The 27,056-nt window shown below is 36.7% G+C and overlaps 3 protein-coding genes across 3 annotated transcripts; all 3 read left to right on the plus strand.

Moving 5' to 3' along the window:
• Positions 1 to 4,321: 4,321 nt before the first annotated feature.
• Positions 4,322 to 4,960, plus strand: LOC125221133. Its single transcript, XM_048123256.1, has one exon. It carries the CDS (start codon positions 4,322 to 4,324, stop codon positions 4,958 to 4,960), a length of 639 nt encoding a protein of 212 aa, XP_047979213.1.
• Positions 4,961 to 13,048: 8,088 nt separating this feature from the next.
• Positions 13,049 to 17,195, plus strand: LOC125221682 (shaggy-related protein kinase alpha). The gene is made up of 13 exons (XM_048123887.1): positions 13,049 to 13,257; positions 13,979 to 14,172; positions 14,257 to 14,349; positions 14,439 to 14,498; positions 14,609 to 14,881; positions 15,013 to 15,087; positions 15,160 to 15,216; positions 15,302 to 15,442; positions 15,539 to 15,589; positions 16,023 to 16,118; positions 16,200 to 16,283; positions 16,663 to 16,765; positions 16,861 to 17,195. The coding sequence occupies exons 2-13, from the start codon at positions 14,059 to 14,061 to the stop codon at positions 16,941 to 16,943; spliced, it is 1,230 nt and encodes a 409-aa protein (XP_047979844.1). The 5' UTR covers positions 13,049 to 13,257; positions 13,979 to 14,058; the 3' UTR covers positions 16,944 to 17,195.
• A 3,343-nt stretch (positions 17,196 to 20,538) lies between these two features.
• LOC125223722 (polygalacturonase At1g48100-like) lies at positions 20,539 to 23,942 on the plus strand. Its single transcript, XM_048126992.1, has 5 exons — positions 20,539 to 21,059; positions 21,436 to 21,648; positions 21,736 to 21,943; positions 22,227 to 22,308; positions 23,276 to 23,942. The coding sequence occupies exons 1-5, from the start codon at positions 20,664 to 20,666 to the stop codon at positions 23,775 to 23,777; spliced, it is 1,401 nt and encodes a 466-aa protein (XP_047982949.1). The 5' UTR covers positions 20,539 to 20,663; the 3' UTR covers positions 23,778 to 23,942.
• The last annotated feature ends 3,114 nt before the right edge of the window (positions 23,943 to 27,056 follow it).

Below are 27,056 nucleotides of genomic sequence, written 5' to 3' on the forward strand. Positions count from 1 at the left end.
GTACCATTTATAGTAAAAATGAAATCTGACTCGTATTACGGGACTGACTGAAATAACAAAATGTGACTCTTATTGTAGGACGGAGGAAATAGTACTGATAGGTGGTGTTCGATTTCCTAGATAAAATAATATCAAGATATAATCTAGAATTGAGTTGTGCGATTATTTTAATTATATGGGTTAGCTATGACTAACTATCCCATGATTATCCATCTAATATTGAGTTGAGGGACTAAATTTCATGAATCAAACACACTACTAATTGAACTCATGAAATCAAAACCTACATGTGTGTATTGCCATCTTTGGACGGCGCTCTTGCGTGTGCCATCCACAAACACAAACCGTCTTCTAATTTTTATCAATTAGGGAGTTTTCGGTTTGCAAGATACCCGCGAAAACAAGCCCAACGGTTGACAAACCTCAGTAATGACATTTTTCAACTCTTTTACCCTATGAGTTCAATATCATCTTTTCCTTTACTTCAGACACTCTTTTTTGATTTTTTTAAGTACTTCCTGCGTTTCCTTGTTAATAGAGATATTTCTTTTTAGCACAAAGTTTAATAATAGTGTATTGAATGAGGATAATGGAAAAAATAAGAGAAAGTAAAATAAGAGAGATGAAAGAGAAAATAAAATAAAAAAGAGAATTATTTTTTGCCAAAAATAGAAATGACTTAATTAACTTGGAACTTTCCAAAATAGAAAAATGACTCTATTAACATGGAACAGATGGAGTACTTCCTCTATCCCACTATAAATGAAGCGATAAATAGTTAATATGGAGGAAAAGTAAAGTAAGAGATAATAATATAGAAGAGAGTAGTATATACATTATTCTCTAATTACTTTACTTTCTTTTCACTCTATTTATTTATTATAATTTTTGCAAAACAACTCCCGAATAAAATTGTCTCATTTGTAATGGGATGGAGTGAGGATGTTTAGTGTGTTAAATGGTTAGATAAATAAATAAATAAAGTAAGAGAATGAAAAAGTAGAGAGAATAAAGTGAAAAAGTGAATAAAATAGAGAGTATAAAGTATGAGAGAGAATGACTGGAAAGAAAAAGTAAGTTAATTATTACTCCCTCCGTTCCATAGTAATAGAGTCATTTTACCATTTCGATACGTTCCATAGTAATAGCGTCATTTCTTTTTTTTTTAGTAAAAGTCAATACATTTCTCCACACCTACTTTACTCTTTCTTACTTTATTCTCTCTTCATCTCTCTACCTTTTTCATTTTTTACTTTATTCTCCATATACTTAACTCGCCTAACACAATTTTCTTAATCTCCGTGCAAAAAAAGAAACGCCTCCATTACTATGCAACGATGGGATTAGTATATATGGAAATGACTCCACTACAAAATAACTTCTCAAAATAGAAAAATGACTCAACTATGAAGGAACGGAGGAAGTATATGATACGGATTTTGATGCACAATTTGTAAAGTAAAAGAGATAAGAGGAAAAGGTGGACGTTGAAGTAGTGTTGTGGGGTCCATATTATTTGTTTAAATTTTTCTATATTTATAAATTAGTCTAATTTTGATAGACGACCTAAAATAGTAAAACTAGTACTCCCCCCGTCCATTAATAGATGTCACACTTTTCCTTTTAGTATGTCCCACAAAGATGTCACATTTCCATTTTCGGAAAAAGATCTCTCTCACATTAATATATAAAAAATATATTTTCTCTCTCCATCTAACACATTAAACAAAACCTCCTAAAATCTCGTGCCGTCCCACAAGTGTGACATTTTTTGTGGATGGAGGGAGTAGTATATTTTTGTGGACGGAGATAATAATAAATTTGTGTCTTGAATTTAATGATCTGGATAAGCCACGATTAGGCGGGCTGGAATCTCCTGCTGTGAAGGGGTGCACAACAGGGGGTGCTGGGATGTGAGGGACAACACCCCCTTCTATGCACCCTCCACAGTAGGGGAACCCATCCCCATTTTGGCAGAGTAGCGTATTTTCTTGTACCGGATAATTTCACGAGTTTGAGATTTTCTTAAATTATGGTTGAATTTTTAGGCTATGTTAGGTGGTAGTTAAGCTATTTTATCTATGCTCTCCTCTTTGTTTGGTATAAGTTGGGAAACACTTAGAAGTCATTTTGTTACGGTGAAACTCAATCAATAATTAAGACGATGGGCATAAATGTAGTTGTCTAAACTATAGTTTCATTTTCTAGGTCAGCCGTTTGGTTTCCATGAAACAAATTCTGTATTACAGAAACACATGTTTGGTTCAACAGATTTAATAACTGATAAATGACTACAATGACGAATTTGTCCTTCATTATTTAAGGAATGACACTTATAACCTTTTAAGGCCTAACAGTCAAAATATAAGCGGGAATTCTCTCATTCTTTTGTACGCCGCCTTCAACAAATTAGAAAGAAAATTGCAAGTGCTTGCAAACCCTTGAGTAAGTGCTTCTATTGCTCCATGTTTAGCCATTTGCATATTTTGTTCTTCACTTTATTTGGGTAGTCGTCGTCATCTGGTAGCAAATGTAAATTTTGGAAGCAAAATTGATTACACCGTTGCACACAATCTCCCAATGGATTCGCGATCTGCCAAATTTTGAAATATGGATGAGGTTTTCGTGGAGCACGGAACTGACCTCGAAACTGATATGGAGCAAGGACTGAATTTTTAAGTCTAGGTTTACAACGCCAACGAAGAAGTGTGGGTGAATAATATGTGGTCGAAAGAAGGAAAGCATCGAATGTAGTGGTGAAGACAATAATTGAGGTATAAAATAGAAATTTCAGCTTCTTACTAGGTGCGGAGAACGAGAAAATTTATTTATCGGAGCCTCACTCTACAATTTTGTAAACAACAACTCTCTAAACAATTAACACGGGTCTACTCCCAGTTCTTGGGCCAATGAGTAATAAAAGCTGCAAAATCAAACACGTACAATCAATAGATAAAATTCACTAACTACTCATTTCATGGAAACCAAACGACTCCTTCACGAACCCAGATAAAACTGCTCCGTCCAAAAACCACTGTTTCACGTTGATTATTAACATCTTGATTTTTTTGGATAAATTGTACGCCTTATAACCCGCACCGAGTTAGTTGGTTAATTGATCGAAATATTATATGCTCACTATGATCACCATAATCGCTTTGTAGCAAATGAGTCTAGGACATACGAATAAAATAAATACTACTTCTTCCGTTTCATAATAAAGGTCATATTTTGTCATTTCGATCCATCTCGCAGTAAGAGTTATATTTTATTTTTACCATAAATGGTAAGTATGTCTCACATTTCACTAATTCACTTCACTCACATTCTATTGTTAAACAAATATAAAAATGTAGACATCATATTCCACTAACTTTTCCAATACATTAACTTTTATATTTCTTAAAATTCATGTCAATACCAAATGCAACTCCTATTATGGGATGAATGGGGTAAAAACTTTAGCTTTTGACGAGGTTAGCAAGTGAATTACCTCTTATTGTTGATGGGAGCGATAAACAATTGAGGTTTTTATATTATTGATTTTAGTAAGGAATTAGGTTGATATGAAATGTGTGGTAGTGCGAGACGCATGTATAGGTACAGGAACAACCTTAGGTGTATAACCTATATTCGTATACAATATGTGAATGATCAATCATTGTATAATAAAACTAAGTTAAATTGACCGACCAGTTGCCAACTTATTTGTAGAATTACTTTTATATTCCATACGTGCCACAAAATTAAATCATAGTACTCCACTAGTCAATAGTAGTACTACTTTGTATTAGTGTTATCTTTTACTTCTTCTACGTAATCATTTCGAAATTACTCCAAATGAAGCCGTCCACAACGCTATCTCTTATTCATCCCTTAACTATCTCATTCCTTAACTATGTATAGGCCCCATTGTACTTCAGCCCATTTCTTAACTAGGAGACAACACATACATCCATCCATCTCTTAACCATCTCATCTCTTAAGAACTTCTCCAATGGCATGTCCAACCGGACGTCCGCCGTAGTGAACGGGACGTCCGCCCACGCCCGTCCCATGTCCTCGCCCCTCACCCCCACGTCCGACCGGACGTCTGCCACTGTGGCGAAGGTCGGACGTCTGCCACTGTGGCGAAGGTCGGACGTCCGCGTTTAATTTTTTTTTTTTTTTTTGAAACTCTATAAATAGGGCTCGTTGAACTTCATTTCATTCACATCACTTGTCTTGACAAGTTTCTCTCTCTAACCTCTTTTTTCTAGTATATCTAGAATGGCGAGTAGTCGTGCGGGTGGTAGTGGCGGAGGCGCTAGTGATAGTGATAATGAATTGGATCACGCTGTGCAACGAGGCGATTGATCGATTGCTCCGGCAGAGGCAGCAACGGCGGCAGCAGGCGGCGGCGGCGGTACCTCGGCCGATCCATCGTCGACGTCATGTACCCCGGGACCACATTGCTGCACATATTCGGTTGTATGAGGACTACTTTGCTCCGCAACCGTATTTTGGGGATGCCTTATTCCGGCGACGTTTTAGGATGCATCGTCCTCTGTTTATGCATATCGTGGGTGCTTTAGAGAGAAGATACAAGTTTTTCAGGATCAGGGAGGTTGTGGCTGGAAAATCCGGACACACGGCAATACAGAAGTGCACTGCCGCAATCATGCAACTGGCGTACGGAGGCCCGGCCGACATGTTCGACGAGTACCTCCACATTGGCGAGTCTTCAGCCGTCGAGTGTCTGCTGAATTTTTGCGCGGGCGTTAGATCGATATTCGGGGATCAGTATCTTCGGCGTCCGAGCCCCGAAGACTGCCAGCGGCTGATAAATATGCACGGGTCGGTGCACGGGTTCCCTGGGATGTTGGGCAGCATAGATTGTATGCATTGGGAGTGGAGGAACTGCCCCGTCGCCTGGAAGGGGATACACACTCCGGCTTTAAAGCCAAGCATCCCACGATGATCCTTGAAGCTGTAGCTGACTACCGGCTGTGGATATGACATGCTTATTTTGGAGTCGCCGGGTCGAACAACGACCTCAACGTCCTCCAGTCGTCGCCCATGTTCAACGATCAGTGCAATGGCGTTGGTCCCGCCATCAGTTTCGTCGCCAACGGCAACCAGCACAATATGGGATACTGTTTGGCGGATGGGATATACCCAAACTGGCCCGTCTTTGTAAAGACGATCAAGCATGCGGTCGGACCAAAGAAGTCCTACTTTGCGACCCGTCAGGAGGCAGCGCGCAAGGATGTTGAGCGCGCATTTGGTGTGCTCCAGAGTCGATGGGGGATGGTGAGGGGTCCGACACGGCATTGGTATATTCCCAACATCGGCGACATCATGTACGCATGTATCATTTTGCACAATATGATTGTCGAAAGTGAAGGGGACGAACTTACTCAGTGGACGAACGAAGATGATACGGGTGCCGGTCCAAGCCACGGCGTGGCCACCGCGAATGTGAACATGGGGGTACCTCATGGAGAGGTTGAGCGGTTGCGCGCATTTGCCGACATGCGGCAAAGAGATGCCCATATTCGACTTCAGAAGGATATCATCGAAGAGGTTTGGACGCGGAGGGGTGGACGTTGATGTGGTTGTTTTTTTTCTATCTACTGTGTAATTTTTTTTTTCGAATGATGTATGTTTTTTTTAATGAAATATTCGCATTTCCCCGTTCGTATTCGTGTCGAATTTTAATTCCGTAAATTTAATTTTAATTGTGAATTTAATCTTATTGCGGGAAGTCCTAGTGGGAAGTCCTAGTGCAGTGGGAAGTCCTAGTGATGTGGCAGTGGAATGGGAAGGGCTAGTGATGACGTGACAGACAATTTTGTGGGAAGTCCTAGTGAGAGGGGCGCCACCGGAGACGCTCTAACTATTCATTCAATTTCATTTTTTAATTTTTAATTTCAACAAATTCAATTAATAAAAACACACTTCATTAAATAAAATAAAAATTACAATTTAAAAGCCTAAAAAATAAAAAAAATACATAATTTTAAAAAATAAGATTTCAAAATAGGATTTTTTTTAATTTTCTTTATTTCGAAAAATAGGATTTTAAACAAATAAAATAAAATTATGACGTCATAATTACGACGCCACTCGCGGGTCGGCGAGTGGGCGTCACGCCTAGCGCCACGCGGCGCTGGCGCGTGGCGAGACAGCTCGTGGCGAGACCCTTCCGCGCATGACGTGCGACGAGACGTCCCGTCTCACCGGGATGAGATCGAGCTCGTGGCGAGCCGCGCTACTGATACTCTGAATGTTATCGACCCTAAATATACACTTTCATACTCAAAAGCTACAAACTCCGATTCCAAATCTAAGAACTTTTAATTGTCCGAATCATGATTGTTACTTGCCTTCACATTAATGATGATCAAATGAATATTTGAAAGAATGAACGGAAAAATTGGCATATGCACAATGCATGGATAAAGTTATACTTTCTCCGTTCCATAGTAATAGAGGCATTTCATTTTCTGCACTCGTTTTAAAAAAATGATATTAAATAGTTAAAGTGGAGATAGAGTAAAGTAAGAGAGTGGATAATGTAGAGAATAGTCTTATTTCCAATATTCTCTCTCTTAATTTACTTTTTCCGCACTTTAACTATTTATAATTATTTTTTCAAAATAAGTGCGCAAAATAAAATGCCTTTATTACTGTGGAATGTAGGGAGTAATTCATTTGTAGTACTGTTTTATTATTTTTAGACATTTTTGCATTTCTTTACTTTCTTGTATTAAGGGGTGTTTTAGTACATCTAAATTATTTATTTATCTATTTTAGGATGGTTATATTAAATAAATAAGAAAGTTACTTATAAAATAGAGAAAGTATAGATAGGAGAATAGAAATCATAAATAAATTAGAAGAGCAAGTAGGAAATAAGAGATGAAAGACATAAATCCTAAATAAATATTCCAGAGATAGAGAGAAGGTGATAAAAGAAAATGTGAATAGCACCCTTGGGCCTGGAAGAGCAAAATGTAATAGAAAATATGAAAAAGTGCCTCAAATGAAATGAAATTTTGTACAGTACCTCAAATGAAATGTGTTTTCATGAATTACCTCGGACATGCATTTTACATTGTTCGAATACCATAGTAAAAATAAATTGAGACCTCTATTCACGGACGGATCAAAATTAAAAAAAGAGACTCATAATCCCAATGGAGTATTTCGTAGAACGTAAAAAGAAATGACTGACTAGGATCAAGATTTTTTATGCTAACTCTATTGTTGTTCGACATCAAATGTCAGACCAACTACGAGGGCTATGGATCAATTAGGGGGCAAGAAATGAAGGCGAAGAGAAGAAGAGGGCCGAGTCGGGGCTGAATAAAGAGGATTGGGCCGAGAAGAGGCAATGACGGAACCAACGGGTAGCACTGAAGGGGTTGGCAGCAGAATCGTGCATTTAAATAAATCAGATAATGAAAGTGATCTATTTAGTTGATTATTTAGACAAATTCTATTCGCGCAATTATCACATGTAACATGCTCATAACTCAAATAAATCATGCTTTAAGTATAATTGAAACCTAAAACATGCTTTTCTACGGATTAGCTATTTTACCTTGATGATTCTCCGAAGAATCAAAGATAGCTAGCACCTTCTCCATGTGAAGATCTTAAATACTAATCCACGGATCTTCTGACTTCTTCCTGTACTGTAATCTGATATTAGGGTGGGTTGATCTGATCAGAAAACTAGGACTTAAACAAAGAAGACGGAAAACCTATCTCACGGAGGAGAGAAAAATAGTCCCTCACAGTTTAGGGGAGGGGGACGAAAATTATGAGTATAATTAAGTTTATTTTCTGTCTCTTTTATTCTCCTATTTATATTAAGTCACATATTGGGCCTAGACAGAGATCTATGGAAAGTTTTGGATATGGGCTCCCCTAATTAGCTTTTTACTAATTAAATTGAACCTCAATTTAATATAAGCTTTTAATTGAAATATTACGAGCAACCACTACAGAAGTAATATTAAACTCCCCATCCAAATCCGAAATTATAAATAATCCGGGTTTCCATTGCTTGTTATTTGTTTCTCGCGCTTAAGATAGAAACATCCATTAATTAATTAACATCTTATTAATTCCAATAGTGGACTCAACAAGAAACGCTTATTTATTATTCATAGAGTAATCAAACTCCAACTAGCTAGGTTTCGAATAATAAAGCCTTATTTCGAGCTCCTCTTGAGGATGTTATCAAACGAAACTCACCTCGCGCACGATTCAACATAATAGTAATCCTAGCACCGCTAGATATAAATCACCGCTACCTAATATACCAGGATTATTGGGTTGCGAAAAACCCGCACCATTTGGTAAGTCAAAGTAGTGCATAATCAATACTGTATGCTCAATACTAACGTACAGTAATTAAGAAATAATAATTATCAAGACTTCATCTTTCAGCAGATAGCATAAAGACTTGTCTCGCTGTTGGATCTAATTAAGTGCTATACCACACCGATGTCATCTTATTTCAGTAAGACTTAGAAATATGCGGACTGACATTGCAACCTTTCATGATAGGTAGTCTAAAGCCTATCTGGGTTTTGAAATTCTTATTTTTCTTTGTTCAGAACTGACCGTGATATCTTAAAGTGGACGACGCCCACAACCGGTCTACTAAAACATAGGCTTAGACTTTGTTAAGTTACTTATACATTTAAACATGCAATAAACATCCATTAAATGTAAAACATAACAATATTATGACAAAAAATAATCTGTTTCCCTCAGAAAATAAAATAAGAGTTTTTACAGTATTCTATTACTCGAAAGATAATTTCTAGTATATAAACTCTAACAAGCACCTGACTAGGTAGCTTGGCACCATGCCAACCACCCAATTGAGTGAGGACATGGGAAGACAAGGTATGTGAGACGTGAAAACCAAACAATGGATGCCTCTATAGTTATTCTATTGGCATTATCAATTATTTTGTCTCCCATTTCAACGCTCTTTATGTACATGTAGATGAAAATTTATAATAATTCTATATTGGTTGTGTCACTTAAAATTAAAAATTAATGATTTTAGAAATTTGTTTCCTCTAAGAGCACCCACAATAGTGGACTAGCGCTCGCTCTAGCCACAGGCTAGCGGTTAGGGCGGACGGCTAGTCCAGAGCGGACGAGAGGTCGGACGTGGACTAACCGGCCAGTCGAAATATTTTTTTTTTATATTTTTATTTATACTCTATATTTACAACTCATGGTATTTCACTTTTTTAATATTTGATAAACACCAACAATTAAAATGAATTAAATTGTAAGTATTTATTAATTTATTTGTTGGACTAGGGCATTGGCTAGGCTATTGCTAGGTTGTTACTTGGCTATGGAAGTGGCTAGGCTGTAGGAAGGATATGATGACGTGGCAGAAGGAGTTTTTGGCTAGGCTATTGCTAGTCTGATGCTATTGTGGATGCTCTAATGAGGTGAGACTGATTTTTACTTGTAATATTTCAATCACTTTTTTCTTTCTATTGCTCTTACTTTATCTGTTGTATATTAAAACTCATATTATTTCAAAAGTTTTTATTTTTAAAGGACTAAAATAGTATTCATCACCTTGTGCATTATGTTTATAATCTTTTAACCTCACACCTTTTATAATTTTTTTTTGATATATTGATAACATATGATTTAGTTAATTATTTTGAAAAGTTAATATATTAAAGTATTTCTTATACTTCCTCCGCCCATAAAAAGTAGCCTTATTGGTGAATGATACGAATTTGATATAGTACGAGAGAGAGAAAGATAAGGAATGTAAGTAGGACAGAGAAAGAGAAAATATAGATAAAATAAGAAAATAAAGATAAAAACAAAGCAATAAATGAGAAGTTATTTTATCATTTATAGCACATGATTAGTTTTGGTAGACAAATGAAAATGAAAAAAAATGAGACTATTTTTCGTGGACGAAGTGAATATGATCATGTTATTTTTTGTTAGTATACTACAAACCAAAAATCTTCTCAGAAATTGCGGATATCGAGTCTCTCTGTCCTAACTAAGATGATACACTTTTCTTTTTAGTTTTTTACAACTAAGATGACACATTTTTATTTTTGATAACTTTCTCACTCAAATGAATACATTCAACACTTCTCTCTCTCTCTCTAATAAATAAGCATTCAACTCTCTTTGTCTCTTCATTTAATATATAGAGCGTCCCCATCCATGCTCTTGCCAAAGAGCATGTATGTAGACCCAGACCCATTTTTATTCATTTTTTTACTCCCTGTTCTTCCGCAAGAACACAACACTCACATCCATACTCTTCCGCAAGAGCATGCTCAAGTGTACCACTATTCTATTATTCAATTTCAATAAAAACATTTCCACAATATTAAAATGCATTAAAAATACTGGAACTACTATTACAAATTACCAAAAAAAAAATTACATAATTAAAATCCTAAAAATTGAAATTACATACTTAAAATCCTAAAAATTAAAAATTATAAAATCCTACAAATTAAAAATTACATAATTAAATCCTAAAAAATACATCCGTAGAAATTTAAAGAAGACTAGCCCAATGGCGGTATCCCCAATTGTTGTCGTAGAGCTCGTATCATTGCGTTATGTGCATCAAATTGCTCGGGAGTCATCCGAGACATATCGGCGCTGTGGCTTGATACAAAATGGCCCACAAACTGTTGTTGGGAGTGGAGGCGGCACAAAGGGAGCGGGAACCGGCGGTTTGGCTGGGATCGCGGTGCGACGCCGGCTGGCAATCGCCTGTTTTCTTCCTTGTGGCCGGTGTTGGGAACCACTTAGACCGGCGTTGGGGCTATCCAAGTGAGCGCTGACGTCGGATAGGGATAGCGTCCTCGACCGTTTGCTGGAGGAGCTGGAGTAGGATCGGACGCCTCCCTTATACTTCGGATGATGACGTACCTCCTGCCAAGTGTTGGGATGCTTGAATAATTTGTGATGCATTGATTGGTAGGTCGACATGGCGGTCGTGATGATGTCGACCTCGCCTGTGCCGCTCCCTGCCGATCGCTGTTCCTCGAGGTAATAGTCCTGGAACTTTTGGATTTCTTCGTTGGCTCTTCAAATGACATTGCGTACCATACTGTCATTGCGCTCGATCGTTCCAGTTGGTCGGCCAACATTGTACCGGCGAGCGACGCGGAACCAAAACCCCCCGGTTTGATTCGTGCCTACCTCATCATCTTCAGAGATTATCAAATAGGCCTCGAATATATTCTCCATCTCCCTTGGAGTGTACAGGGTGCGGACGTTGGGATCACCGGTACTGCAACGAGTACAGACACGAACACCACGAGCAGGAGCGCCGCGACTGCCGTAAGCGCCCTCTAGATTTTGGGACAACGGTGGCGTCGAGGTGTTCCTTCCCGAACCTTGTTCGTGTGCCCACCCGTATTGCCCCGAGGGAGCATCTTTCTTGTCCACCGGGTAAGGCTGGTAGCTACCCGGAATTTGCGAACCTTGGGTAGGAGGAGGGGGAGAGATATTCGTATCCGGCGAAGGGAATGGCGATGTGCCGAACCAATCATGGTTCCATCCGTGGGAGTCGGAGGAGTGATCGCCGGAGCCGGACATTTTTGCAAGAGAGAAAGAGTGAGAATTTAGGGAGAAGTATATTGATGAGAGAATTGCTTGGTGCAGTGTGGTGTAATTTTTTGTGTTGAAATGTGGGGGTATTTATAGATGAAAATGTGAATTTTGGGGAAAAATAAATTAAAAGTGGAGAAAAAGCGAATACTCCCTCTGTCCACAAATAAGAGTCCCGGTTCCTCATTACCATAAATGGTAAAGAGACCCCACATTCCAATAACTCATTCCACTCACATATCATTTAAAACTAATATATACAAGTGAGACCCATATTCCACTAACTATCTTCCACCCACTTTTCTTAACATTTCTTAAAATCCGCGCCTTTAGAAATGAGACTCTTAATCGTGGACAGATGGAGTATATTTTATTGGGAAGTGGAAAAATATTTTTTTATTTAATTCTGATTTTTTTTATATTTTTCAAAATTAAAAAAAAAATGATAGATAGCCAACGGCTCACATAGCGACACGTCAACCAGCTCTTCGGCATGACGATGCTCGATGCTAAGAGCAGGGCTGTGCCGTTGGCAAGAGCACAACGGCGAGAAGGGTACTCGCCGCGCCGACGGCACGACGCCTGCTCTTAGCATCGGGCACCGATACGGATGCTCTTACACCTATTCTTTCTCTTTCTCTTACTCATAAACCACATTAACCAACGGTTTTTAAAATTCCGTATGAACACCCCTCCCAAGAGGAGGAAGTACATGACATTTTCGGATCAGGTCAAGTCTTCAATACTCTATTCCCTCCGTCCCCCATTAATTGTCCACTTTTGTCATATCGTTCGTCCCCAATTAGTTGTCTATTTTCACTTTTACTATAAATGGTAAGTAGACCTCATATTCCACCATCTTATTTCATTCACATTTTATTATGAAATCAATAAATGAAAGTGGACTCATATTCTATTAACTTTTTCAACCTACTTTTCTTTATATTTCTTAAAATTCGTATTACAACCAATGTGAATAATTAACGGGGACGAAGGGAGTATATGTAGATTGAAAAACCATAAATTGAATTAGTCACACTCAACTATTGTTCTTAAAATCACAATTAAAATAATTAATTCGGCAGACGTGACACTTGATAACTACATTGTCGTTAAAGTCTATATTAAAATAACGAGACTAATCACATGCATCTAAAGAGGGAGAATCACAAAAAATGATTATCGGCACCGCCCATTCCAGACGACGCCGTAGAATCTCGTGGATTAGCCCGTCGTTGTGGAAAGAGGGCCAACTATGAATTTGAATGAATCCCAAAATGGTGACTCATAAAATAATTTTTTCGATAAAGCAAATGGGTTTGGTTTGAACGGTCAAAAGCAAAGAAAAGTAACGCAGCAAAAGCAACTTCATGTCAGTTTTTACCCCTAAAATACTTTATTTTACTATATGCTTTGGGAGGCGGAGTCATTTTCGTGTTGACTGACTCCCATCAAATAGCTGCCTGCCTATTCACATTACCCCCAATTCAAACATTTTGAGGCGAAAATCTGGAAAAATTAAGAGGAATTGGTGATTCGCCAGATAATTTCACGATTTCGCCGCTGGCTGATTTGTTGGACGAATTTTTGTCGATTGGTTTCGTTTTCGTTGGGTGCGGTTTTGGATCGGTGAGCTTACTTTTAATTTTTGTTGCGATGCGGCGCGGTTTGGAAGCCTGATTCGCTTAATAAGTCTGCGTGCTCGGATCTTCGCATATTTGTCGTTTAATTTGAGTTTCGATTGGAGATTTGGGTGGATTTGTCATTTTTAGCTGATTTTGTGGCTGCGATTGATTTTGTTCCGTTTGTTTTACCTTTTTGTGTTGGTTTATATAATTATACGGCTTGTTTTCGCCTGATTATTCTCGTTTTCGTTGGGTTTTCGCTTATGGTTGAACAAATTGGAATTATTTGGGAAGATTTCATGAAATTGGGTTTTCCGGACTTTATGATAGCTGTCATACTTCCTAGATCTCGATCTAATGCCATCGACTGTTATGTTTTTTGTTGTTATTGTTGCGATTCTAGTGAAAACTGCAAGGAATTTTATTTTATGCGCTTTAATTTTTCCGTTTTGCTTTGTAATTCTAGAGATGCTTTACATGTTTGTACTTTAAAGTTAATTTGAGGTTTTAGTTCTGTATTGAGCTATATGTGAGTGCTTGTTCAGTTTTATTGCTTGATCTGTTCACTAACTTAAAAACATATAAATTCCCGAAGTGGTGGCCGTAGCTGTGTGTTTCTTGTTGTTTGATGTAATTATTCCCTACTTTATTACGTTTTTTTGGTGGAATTGTTGCACTTTCTATTTGACAAAGATCTTGTTTAACTGAAGTTGGATTTCTTGCAGATAGGTTTTGAGTCAGCTTCTTTATCCAAGCCTGTATAACTAGTGAGAAAGCTTGCTTTGATTGTCACGATTAAAAGTGAATGGCCTCTATTAGTGTAGCTCCCCCTACTGGTGTAAGAGACCCTGGTCGAAATCCTGGTGGACTGGATAAATTGCCAGATGAGATGAATGAGATGAAACTCAGGGATGACAAGGTAACTAATGATTATGTACTCTTCTTTCTGATTTTGTCACAGCTCATTGCTTACAAATGTGCTAACTGTAATCCTATGTCATAGGATATGGAACCAGCTGTTGTAGATGGTAATGGAACAGAAACTGGTCACATAATTGTGACCACAATCGGGGGCAGAAATGGTCAGCCAAAACAGGTTAAATTCGATACTCAGTATTTTCATTATGGTAGATTTGTTTAGTTTGTTATTTTCCTCTTCATAACCTTCAATGTGTGATTTTTCAGACAATCAGTTATATGGCTGAGCGTATCGTGGGGCAGGGATCTTTTGGAGTAGTGTTTCAGGTACTGCCATTTGTGATGCCTTCTTCTTTCCTGTTTCAAGGAAAAGCAGTAGCTTCCATGTGTTCGTTTTAGCATTTCTTATATATATATATTCTAATGTTCTCTTTCAGGCCAAATGTCTAGAAACGGGTGAAACTGTTGCCATAAAAAAGGTTCTTCAAGATAAGAGGTACAAGAATCGTGAGCTGCAAACCATGCGTTTGCTGGACCACCCCAATGTTGTGTCTTTGAAGCATTGTTTCTTCTCGACGACTGAGAAGGATGAGCTTTTCCTCAACTTGGTGTTAGAATATGTTCCCGAGACTGTTCATAGGGTAATTAGACATTACAACAAGATGAGTCAGAGGATGCCAATGATATATGTTAAACTTTATGCCTATCAGGTAGGATTAGTCACTTGCATTTTTAAATAATATTTTTAGAAATCCCGGTGCTTTGTGTTCCAAATTTAATATTTATGACTGCTTTACAAGCTGAGTCTTTTCTCTAAAGCTAAAGTATCTTTTCATGGCAGATTTTCAGAGCACTAGCTTATATCCATGGTAGTGTTGGCGTGTGCCACAGAGATATTAAACCACAAAATTTATTGGTTAGTTTATTTCAAGTTAAGGCATATATCAGCAAGTAACAAACAACTTACTTATCACAACACTGTCTGCAGGTCAATCCACACACACATCAGGTGAAGTTATGTGATTTTGGAAGTGCAAAAGTACTGGTGAGCATCATTCTTTACCCCCCTCTGATGAAGACATCTTTAGGTCTTTAACTTAGTAGTGTTACTTATTGGACTCGATATGTAGGTCAAAGGAGAACCAAACATTTCATATATATGCTCAAGGTATTATCGTGCTCCCGAACTCATATTTGGGGCAACGGAATACACTACTGCCATTGACATCTGGTCTGCAGGATGTGTCTTGGCTGAATTGCTGCTTGGACAGGTTGGTGACAAAAATCTGTCATTTTAGAGATCACCTTCGACTGATTTCTTGATGAAGCTTATAATTTGCTAAACAAGAGTTCCATTTCTATTTCAGCCCCTTTTCCCTGGTGAAAGTGGAGTTGATCAGCTTGTTGAAATCATTAAGGTAATCATGGTTGATCTTCACTACTCCCTCTGGCCCAACTAAGATGACATGTTTTCCTTTTTAGTCTGTCTCATGGAGTATAAAATAACACATTTCTATTTTTGAAAAATAATAAAGCTACTTTCTCTCCAATTAATACACCCAGCCATTTTTTCTCTCTTTAACTAAAATATTTATCTCTCATTCTCTCTACATTTAATACTTATAACACATTTTCTCTCTCAAACTAAATATATTAACCAATAACTCCTAAAATCCCGGCCATGAAATGTGTCATCTTAGCCCGGACGGAGAGACTACATGTTGACAGTACATTTGTGATTTGAAACCCCTGTCCTTTATTAATATCACATTCATATTGCGTTGCTTGTCCAGTATGGTTTATGTAATATAAGATGAAGGATGGGAATTTCACGCACTTCTATATTTGTAGGTCCTTGGCACTCCAACAAGGGAGGAGATCAAATGCATGAACCCCAACTACACTGAATTCAAATTCCCCCAAATAAAAGCTCACCCATGGCACAAGGTAATGACATTTCACTTCTGCGTGTTTCAAAGATGATAATTATGTACTTCAAGCATGTTTTGACAACCTTTTCTTCTTCAGATATTTCACAAGAGGATGCCACCTGAGGCTGTTGATGTTGTTTCAAGGCTACTTCAGTATTCTCCAAACCTCCGATGCACTGCGGTGAGCGTTGCTTTATTTTATTGTTTCTTGAATACATGCATGTACAGCAATGTATACAACGTTGTGCATTTACATTTAAACGTTGTGTAAAAAATCTAACCCATGCTTCTAAAGGTGACTGAGTATATAAAATTAATCTTTGCATGTGGTTTAAGTTTCTTTAACAAGTAGTTTATGTCAAGGTTACAAAACTCTGCTACTTTTTGTTCAATTGAATTGGAAATGACATAAAATTGTGTTGTTGTGTTGTCAAGATTCTCTTTCTCCCATCTTTATTTCTATACGGTCTGGTCAATGAATCTAGAGATAAGTTAACTATGGCATTGACATGGCAACCATTCTCATTATCATTTGCTATGTATGCCTTTTCATGATGCAGTTGGAGGCGTTGGTCCATCCATTCTTTGATGAGTTGCGTGATCCAAATGTTAGGCTACCTAATGGGCGGTTTGTTCCGCCATTATTCAACTTTAAGCCTCATGGTGAGTTATCAGTTATGCTATCCAGTCTTTCTTCCCATAATTGGTGTGCCATATGCAACATCACCTAACCCGTTCCTCCCCATTCCATTGACCAGAGCTCAAGGGCGTGCCAGCAGAGTTATTGGGGAAGCTGATCCCGGAGCATGCAAGAAAGCAATGCGCATTCCTTGGACTGTAATATATTAAAGTGGTCTTCATGTTGTGAAAAGGGCTACTAACGAATTGTAATATGTTTGTAACCTCGTTCGAAGCGATGATCTTCTCTTGGTATCGGGTTTCCTTTCTTGTATTTATTAAAATTTGATTGTAGCTGCGAACAAGAAGGTTTAATTATGTACTCCATGTATCTGACCATTTTTTGTTTTTTATTATGATTGACAAAAACTGTAATACTAGTTGAAATGGAAGAAGCTCACTTGTGTTGTCTTGCCGCCCTTGTGGCTTTGAGAAGTCGCATTTCTTTTGCTGCTGTAAATGTATATATATGAAGAGAAGCTACTCGTGCTGAATTAGTTTTTGTTCGTGTAGTTTGCTAATCTCACCATGCGTCGGTTGTCGTCGACGACTAAAATGGAACAATATTTTGCTAATCGAAAATAAAGTTTGTTTTCTACCAATTGTTCTTATGATGACTTGGGGCTTTTGAATTACTCCCTTCGTTCCACGGTAGAGTCATTTTATTTTTTGCACTTGTCTTTGAAAAAAGATAGTTGTAGAGAGAGTAAAATAAAAGAGATTAATGTAGAGAAGGTTTTATCTACTGTATTTTCTCTCTTACTTTACTATTTCCCCCCTTTAATTGTCTTACTTTATTTTTTCTTCACTTTAATTATTTATAATTATTTTGTTCAAAATGAGGAAAAAAAATGAAATGACTCTACCACTGTGGAACGAAGGGAGTATTAGATAGAGGAAAAGCATCTTAATAATTAAGTCGTGGTTTGGTTGGTTAAAAAAGTAACTTGGTGGGTGAGCGCACAATAGTACTCTCTCTGTCCCTTTACAGTTGAGTCACATTTCCTTTTGGTGTTCTTTTTTTTTTTTTTTGTTTTTTTGCAAAAAGAGGTCCCACACATTTCCTTTTGGATTGTCCTAATGTAGTTGATTTTTTTTTTTTTTTTTTTTTTTTTTTTTTTTTTTAGCAAAAGCAACCACCTTTCTTCTCTCTTACTTTTACTCTCTTCTACTTTATTCTCTTTTCATCTTTCTATCTTTTTTCTTTCTTACTTTATTATTCATTTACTTAATTTCACTTAGCATAATTTTTCTTAAATTTCATACCGAAAAGAAACACCCCTAATACCGAGCAAAACGGAGGGAGTATAATAGGTAGTGGTGCCACATAATGTGTAGGGTGAAGGCACCCACTCTATGTCTCTATGTTAAGATAATGCGGGGAAGAAAAGGAAGTCATGCGCGCTGAGAATGTAGACGGAAAGCCGACTGTCTCATTCATGCATTCCTACTTACTTTAATACTCACCTTCCACCTTTTCTTGTTACACTTACATATGGAATATTATCATTTACACCATTCAATATCTAACTTAGTCTTAATGGGTAAAAGTAAAACTATCCATATTTGGTAGTGCACACCACAAAAGCACCCACTTTTATAGTAATAAGTGAAATATTACAATACTTATATTTCATACTCCCTCCGTCCCACAATAATTGTCACTCTCTTGCATTTCGGTCCGTCCTATAATAATTATCACATTTCATTTTTATCATAAATGGTAAGTATATCTCACATTTCACTAACTCACTTTGTGGGTTCTACATTCCACTAACTTTTCCAACCAACTTTTCTTTAATTTTTTAAAACTTATGTCCACAATAAGAGTGACAATGATTGTGGGACGGAGGGAGTAATACAAAAGTATTTAAAATTTTTATCCTATAACTTTGTTGCATTCTTTGACAACAAATATTTGGACTAGATTTGCATTTTATCTTTTGCTTTGTTTTTTTTTTTTTCAGTTGGTAAAGTTGAAAAAGGTAAAAATGGATGGAGCAAATGTCAGTAAAGTGGTAGCTTCGAGTGCGGACTATCTTAATCATACTCTACTAGTGCTCTGTTTATGCTTTGATTCAAACCCAAGGTAAAAAAAATCTTGACACCAGTCCAAGATCTTCTGACCTTCCTAATTTTCCCAAACATAATTATACGAAATAATAAAATTTTCGGGATGCAATTCTTTTGTTCTCACTGCAACAAAAAAATAGGATAAAGACAAGTGCTATTAAGGACACTAATTTGTGTTTCTAATTATATCACCAACCCTTTATAAAATATCGTTAGTGTCCCAACTAAAATTAGAGGACATAAATAAAAACTTAAAAAAAATAGAAGATTAAGATAATTTGCTCTCAACTTAGAGACTCTTTATTTTGTATCCTAAATTATGATTATTTTTGTAAAATTTTCAAACGCTGGTAATTACATCTCAATTGTGTCTCTAATAGATAAGTTTTTTTTAGATTTTTTTTTTGTGTGAAATAAGAAATGTGATTGTTTATACTCAAATTTATTTAAAAAAATTGAATAGTAATTCTCTCTCTCTCTCTCACACACACGCGCGAAAAAAAAGGGAAGTGCCAATATTTTGAAGTTTGGGCGGTGAAGTGCCATTTACCTTAAAGAAAACATTATAATGGAATAGAAGAATCCAAATTAAGCAGCTTTTCTTCGTCGAAAATCCCATAACCAGAATCTTGATAACGATATATATTTATTTTCAAATTTGGGTAGGGGGACCAAGACTGTAGAAATTTCTAGAGAGGAGAATAGTGGCCATTGGCAATTCATGTATCACTCAACTTTAAATTCTGGTGACGCCAATGCAAGGAATATTCAGTCATCAATTCTTTTAATTCTAGCTACTTTCTTTCCATTACATAAGATCTTCTTTTTATAATCAGTACTTTGTCTTGATATGTACTAGTATAAAATTGTACATACCACACATGTTATTATTTAATCCATTTCAAAATGTTATGGGATTGTAACACGGTACATTCCAGTATAAGTTTAATTCATTGTTTTTAGTATGTAGGCATCTATGTGTATTAATATATCAATTAAAATTTTAAGATTAGCTTTAACCAAAAAGGGTCATGGTTGACAGGGATTGGCAGTGAACCAAAACAAGTGGGAAGTTATGGGAAGAACATGCGAGTGTGGGAGTGTATCTCATTTCTTGATTTTTCCTTCACTAAAATTGACCTTTTTCTTCCACACTTATAAATCTCCAATGCCTCATTGTTAACTGGTCATTTTATTAATTTTCAACATAAATTTCATAATTCTATATGAAGCATATAACTCATGGAGAACAAACTCCTCACCACTATTGACAACAAATTACAACTCAGTTAATAAGACATTTCTCCTTCAATCAGTATCGAAAAAAAACATATTGGGGAGACTCAGCCCTAATTGCGGCAAAGTATTTTAGAAGAAAATTGCATAATTTTTTATAATAATTTTAAAAAACTTCAATATATTAATAATATACTTAACAAGCATATGAAAAGGAGAAACCAAATATTTTCTAGTCACAAAAATAGTCCATATCTTGCTATTTTTGGATTTCTCTCAAAGGAGTGCACGATTTATAACTTCTTTTTTGTACATTTCTACTTTACTTTATTCTCATTTTAATACATTTTTATCTCTTATTCTTGCAATGCCACCTTCAAAAAATTATATATAGATGAAACTGGTTTTGCATGTGAGTCATAAACAGATCAAAGCCAAGTCGAAGTTAGAGCCGAGTTTGGTTGCTCCTACTTTTCAACAAATTCAAAAGCTTCTTACAACTTTCCTAAACCTAAACCTAAACCTAGTTCATCCATCTTTTCAATCATCCATCACTATCTCTCCTTGCAAAAACATGGTGTCCCAAACTTCCTTTCTCCTATTTTATTTTATTATTATTATTATTATTATTATCGTCGCATTAATTATGCCGGAAGGCCACGCTAGACACCACCACCACCACCACCTCCACCACCGGCATTCCCACCCGGCCTCCCAAATCTCCGCCCCTCCCGAGGCCTCCCCTCCAGCTGCGCCACCTCCATCGGGCAGCGATGATTGGCGAGTGTACGACGTGAGAATGTTTGGCGCCATAGGCGACGGCGCGACGGATGATACCGACGCATTCATGAACGCGTGGGAAAACGCATGCCAAATTGATTCCGGCGTCTTGCTAGTTCCCTACGGCTATACTTTTATGATCCAATCAACTATTTTCACCGGTCCTTGTCAAAACGGCCTCGTCTTTAAGGTGCTACTACTGTCGAAATCTTGTCCCACATCGACTTGGTGAAGGTCCCATCTTATCTATATAACTGTGGATAAGCCTCCCCCTTATTAGGCCTTTAAGGGGCTGAGTGACCCATTTCTAATACTACCTCCGTACAAAAAATAGACTAAATTGTGAATGATACGAATTTTATGCATCTTGATAAGGTAAGAGAAGGGATGTAAAATATACTAGAAGTAGTGTTAGTAGAGTTTAAAATTGGTCTTTTTGGTGGATGACCAGAAGTGATAAAACTAGTCTATTTTTTTGGACGGAGGTAGTACTTCTTTTACCAGTTTTACTTTGCTCTTCTTTTTCTTGAAGATTTTTGTATGGGAATAATTTTGTATCTCCGAAGGTTGATGGGACGATAATGCCCCCGGAGGGGCCGGAGGTGTGGCCGACGGATTACAGCCGGCGGCAGTGGCTCGTTTTCTACCGGGTCAACGAGATGGCGCTACGGGGACACGGCCTCATCGATGGACGTGGCCAGCCGTGGTGGGACTTGCCCTGCAAGCCTCACAAGGCAAGATATGGTCGCATAGTGCAGGAGCCATGCGACAGTCCAGTTGTAAGTGACCCAAAAACTAATCTGTTTAGAAATGAAACAAATATGTTAGTATAAGTAGTGTAGTAATTAAGTATTGGATGGATGCAGGCGATACGATTCTTCATGAGCAACAATATTAGAGTTGAAGGAATCAGAATGAAGAATAGTCCACAGTTCCATTTCAGATTCGATGGGTGCCAAAATGTTCACATACAATCAATTTACATAACTGCTCCACCTCTCAGTCCCAACACTGATGGGATTCACATTGAGAACACCAATAATGTTGAGATATACAATTCAGTCATTTCTAACGGTTAGTATGTACTCCCTCCGTCCCACTTAAAATGCAACATTTGAGAATTGACACGGGATTTTATGTAGCATTGTTTTGTGAGTTAATGAGGAGAGAGTAAAGTAAGAGAGATGAAAAAGTAGAGATAGAGATGTTTCCATTTAAAGAAACGTTTCATTTTTAATGGGACAACCAAAAAAGGAAAACGTTGCATTTTTAATGGGACAGAGGGAGTATATATATTCATTTTATTTTATTTATTTATTTGAAACCTAATTAAGTTACTTTGTCAATTGTTTTGCAGGTGATGATTGTGTTTCAATAGGATCTGGCTGCTACGATGTTGATATTAGGAATATCACTTGCGGTCCCAGCCATGGCATCAGGTCCATTCATCTAATTACATAAATATCGAAAATCGTAAGAGTGAGTGAGATTTTATGAACGAAAACATCGTGAGTTTTAGCTATTCCCACCAAAATATATATAGAGAGGCTCAATATATAATACTTCCTTTCATAAAAATACATTTTTTTTATTTATTTTGGTCCGTCCATAAAAATAGTCTAATTCTATTTTTGGATAACTTATTTTTCTCTAATAAGGTGTGTTTCATTCTCCACTAACATACTAGCGACTTTTTGCTTTGATTACTCCCCCACTTTACCAATTATACTTTAAAACTCGTGTCATCCCAATTATCTCTATTTTTATTGACGGATGGAGTACTAATAGCCAACATTTATGAATAGAAACATAAGCAAATTGTCAAATAAATCATGGAGAATAGTCAAATTATGGTTTGTCCCTTATTTTTCAAACCTGAAATGATAAATCACCAAGTTTTAGGATTTTGCAATTACCCCGTATGCCTTTTTCGTGTTGAAACATGCCATAATGTGGCAACAAGGTCTATCTACATGGGCAAAAAACGACGTATGAGATGATCATTGTGAAATTCTGAAACTTGGTGATTAATCATTCGAGTTTTGAAAAATATACAAACCCAAATTTAATACTCCCTCTGTCCATTATTAAGTGATGCTCTTTTTTGGGACGTACCAAGTTAAGTGAGTCATTTCCTTTTTTGGCATTCTCTCTCTTACTTTATTATCTTCACTTAACTAACAAAACTCCATTTTCTTAAATCTCGTGCCCAAAAGAAATGCCTCACTATGTGAGGGATGGGGGGAATACTTTTGTTGTTTATTTGACAATTTACCTTATAAAAATTCGTATCTACCTTGTTAAAAATAAAAGGAGGAATGAATGAATTGCACTAAACATACAAAATGCATGCTTTTATCATGTAAAGGGAACATGTAAAGTATTCATAGTGTGATAAATATACAGCATAGGGAGCCTGGGCAAGCACAACTCGCGCGCGTGTGCCTCCAACATAACGGTGCGCGACTCGGTGATCAAGAATTCCGACAACGGGGTACGGATCAAAACGTGGCAGGGCGGGTCCGGGGCTGTCTCGGGCGTGACCTTCCGGAAGATCCACATGGAGAACGTGCGGAATCCGATCATCATCGACCAGTTCTACTGCCTCACCAAGGACTGCTCGAATGGCACCTCGGCCGTTCAAGTGTCCGACATAGAGTACTCGGATATCAAGGGGACCTACGATATACGGAGCCCTCCCATGCGCCTGGCGTGCAGCGATGCGGTCCCGTGCACCAACATCACAATTGGTGACGTGGAGCTTCTCCCGTCTCGAGGGGCTTTGGTTCTCGATCCCTTCTGCTGGAACGCGTATGGAGAGATGCACGCGTTGACGATCCCGCCCGTTGCTTGCCTTCTTCAAGGGTTTCCTCGCTCTGTCTTGGAGAATGATGTTGGCATTTGCTAGGATGCATTCTTATTTACTCTCTTGCTTTTTAGGGTTTCTTGTTTTTGTGTTGGAAAAATTGTGTTGCTAATTCTTAGGATTTTCTTTAATTTCTTTTGTCTCAAGCTAGTTTGTGTTGGGATTTGGTGATGTTGTGCGCGTGGTGTATGTTGAGGGTTCAGACCATTCCATGTCGGAGAATTAGAAAATGTTCACACAATATATAAATGCAGCATCTAGTCCATTAATACGAGGTATTTTAGGGAGTATCCAAGAGCTAAATTGTAAGGATTTTGCCAAAAACAGATAATATCATGCTAATGCGAATTCAGGTGTCCATTTTTTAACCCTTACTATATAAATTGATTATGTATGAAACCTAGAGACTTAATTTAGCTAATTCTTGTCCGGAAAAAATTAATCTATGAATCAAATTAGTGGACATATTGAGTGGATATGTGCCTATTTAGATCCCTATGCCTTTTATTTTGTTGTTGGAAATTCAATGGTGGATTCCACGTTCCCTTGTTAACAAGTAAAGAAAAGATGAGAATCAAGGTGTTTGGCCCTTGCTAGCTATAGTCCATTAATATGGGTTTTACCATATAAAATCTCACTACAGCAAATTCTATCGTAGTAAAATGGAGTATAAATCTAGTGTTGTAAAATTAACATTATCAATTCAGTTTTATTTATAAGTAATTATAAATAACTCCTCGAAGAAATTGTGGTATCCAAGGGATCAACTAGTACTAGTTTTTAAACGACAAATGCTACGAGGTTAGGGTTTTTCTCCTTTCTTGTCTCTATAATTTTAATTCATTATCATTCATCCCATCAATCTATAACCGTTAATTGCTTGAGAACAATCTAGTGTGTTCAATTTATTCATCATGACAGTTGTTCAATATGAACGTTGGTGATTTCGGCTTTCATTTCGTATTAAACACCCTCCAAATTTTAGATATTTCTCAGAGATATCTCGTTATACAATTTTTTTTTTCATATTCACTCATGCACACTCTACGTGACTCTAACCCTTCGATCTCATTTCAAACATTGTCGTAGAATTGTACTTCATCCGTCCCAAGATAGTTTGCATGTGATATTTCTTTTTGGCACATGATTTAAGAAATTGATTTATTAAAGGTTAAAGTGGAGAGGGAAAAATAAAATGGAGTAAAGTAAAAAAGACGAAGAGAGAGTAAAACAAAAGAGGGAATAAAGTTTTTAGTAAAAAAGAAAATCACTCAACTATCATGGGACAAACAAAAAAGGAATACGACTCAACTATTTTGAGACGAAAGAAGTAGTATATTTTTGAGATTAAATGTCTCACTTTCATTCGACATGAATTTGAAGAAATGCCAAAGAAGGTAATTTGAAAAAATTAATAAAGTAAGAGTCATATTTTTGTATATTAATTTATGAAGTACTGTAATAAATTAAAATATTAGTGAAATAAGTTGGTACTCCCTCCGTCCCAGTTTAGGAGTTAGAATTAGTTATGGCACGGGTTTTAAGAAATTGGTGGAGTGCCGAATAAATGAAATAAGATGGTGGAGTGTGTAATAAATGAAGTAAGATGATGGAAAGTGAGATGGGTTGACTTTTTGGATTTAAAAGGTGTTTCATTTTTTTTTTGGTTTATTTTTATGTAGATAATGGCATTTGGGTGTAATTTTGATAAATAATTGAGTAAAATTTTATGTCCAAATATAGAAAATTCCAAATGTGACTTTTAAACTGAAACGGACTTTTATGGCAAAATATGACTCTTAAACTGAAACGGACTTTTATGGCAAAATATGACTCTTAAACTAGGACGGAGGAAGTACAACATAAAATCCATTTATCAAATTAAGTTATAAAATAGATAATCGAAATTATATAATAGCAGACAGACGAATGGAATGTTGATGAATTTATTTATACAATAAACATGTTACATTTAACTAGCCCATTTAAAAGTATTATAAATCACGATCTACATGACAATGCCTAAAAATGGGAATGATTTAAGCCATCATTTAATGTTCAATTAAAGTTTTCCACAAAATTTCGATCTTAAACTTTGATGAAATGAATAAGTTTGTCATCAAATTTCGCATAAAGCGACATTTTGTAGAAAACATTTAAATATTAAAAATTTTTTCATAAAAAATAATCTCACAACTTAATTCTAGATTATATCTTACTAGTATATTTCTCTCGTTCCGTTTTAGCAGTCCCAGTTAATAATGTAGAGAAGACTTCTCTACATTATTCTCTATCTTAATTTACCATTTCTTCACTTTAACTATTTATTACTCCCTCCGTCCCACAAAAGATGGCACACTTTCCTTTTTAGTTTGTCCCACAAAAGATGTTACATTTCCCTTTTTGGAAAAAGTTCTCTCTCACATGAATATAAAAATTATATTTTCTATCTCCATTTTGCACACAACACAAAACTTTCTAAAATCCCGTATCATTTTCAAAATATGCCAACTTCTCTGAGATGGAGGGAGTATCATTTTTTTTAAAGGAGTGCACGTAACCTAGCCGAACAACACCGTAGCGTATGAATTTTATCTCATATAACCCTTTCCCACATACACATGATTTTCATTAAGCGTGGAGGAAAAAAGATATACTACTGCTATAGACTATAGAGTAGAGAGGTTGGAGAGTGTATTAAAGCATGCGCGGGTGGGCCCAGATGCGGTGCTGCTACACCATTCACATTTTAATATACTACTCCATGTTTTTTCTTAATCAAATGTATGTTTAAAGCAACCACTATTATTCTTTTTCAATCTGGAGTTAAGTTTCATCAACTACATCATTCATTTCTTCACCAATGCTATTGCAAAGTTGATATAGAAACAAAACAGGTCTGATAAAAATAAAATTATGATTCAAATTGAAGATCTCCAGCGTACATAACAGCATCAGTTATAATTTTATAGAAAATGAGATTTAACATTTAATTAAATACAATACATGTGGTAGTTTAATATGCTTGAGTGGATTAATTGAAACAAGACGCTGCAATAATAACCTCTCTTGTCTATACTTTTAAAATGTGAATGTTAGGATGATAATGTGTGATGGTATTTTAATGCGGATATTAGTTGGCCAATAAGAATGTTAATATTTGGCACGAGATAATTATCACGTATTTATCACCACATGTATGTTGATGAATACGTGATAATCATCCAGATTTCATGTAAGTAATTAATGTGATGCCCACAGGTAGACATTACTTGACATGATTTTTATTGCCAATGTTTGATTACTACAAAGAGATTGTCA

Source organism: Salvia hispanica, chromosome 4 (genome assembly GCF_023119035.1).
Source record: "Salvia hispanica cultivar TCC Black 2014 chromosome 4, UniMelb_Shisp_WGS_1.0, whole genome shotgun sequence".
Taxonomy (NCBI): domain Eukaryota; kingdom Viridiplantae; phylum Streptophyta; class Magnoliopsida; order Lamiales; family Lamiaceae; genus Salvia; species Salvia hispanica.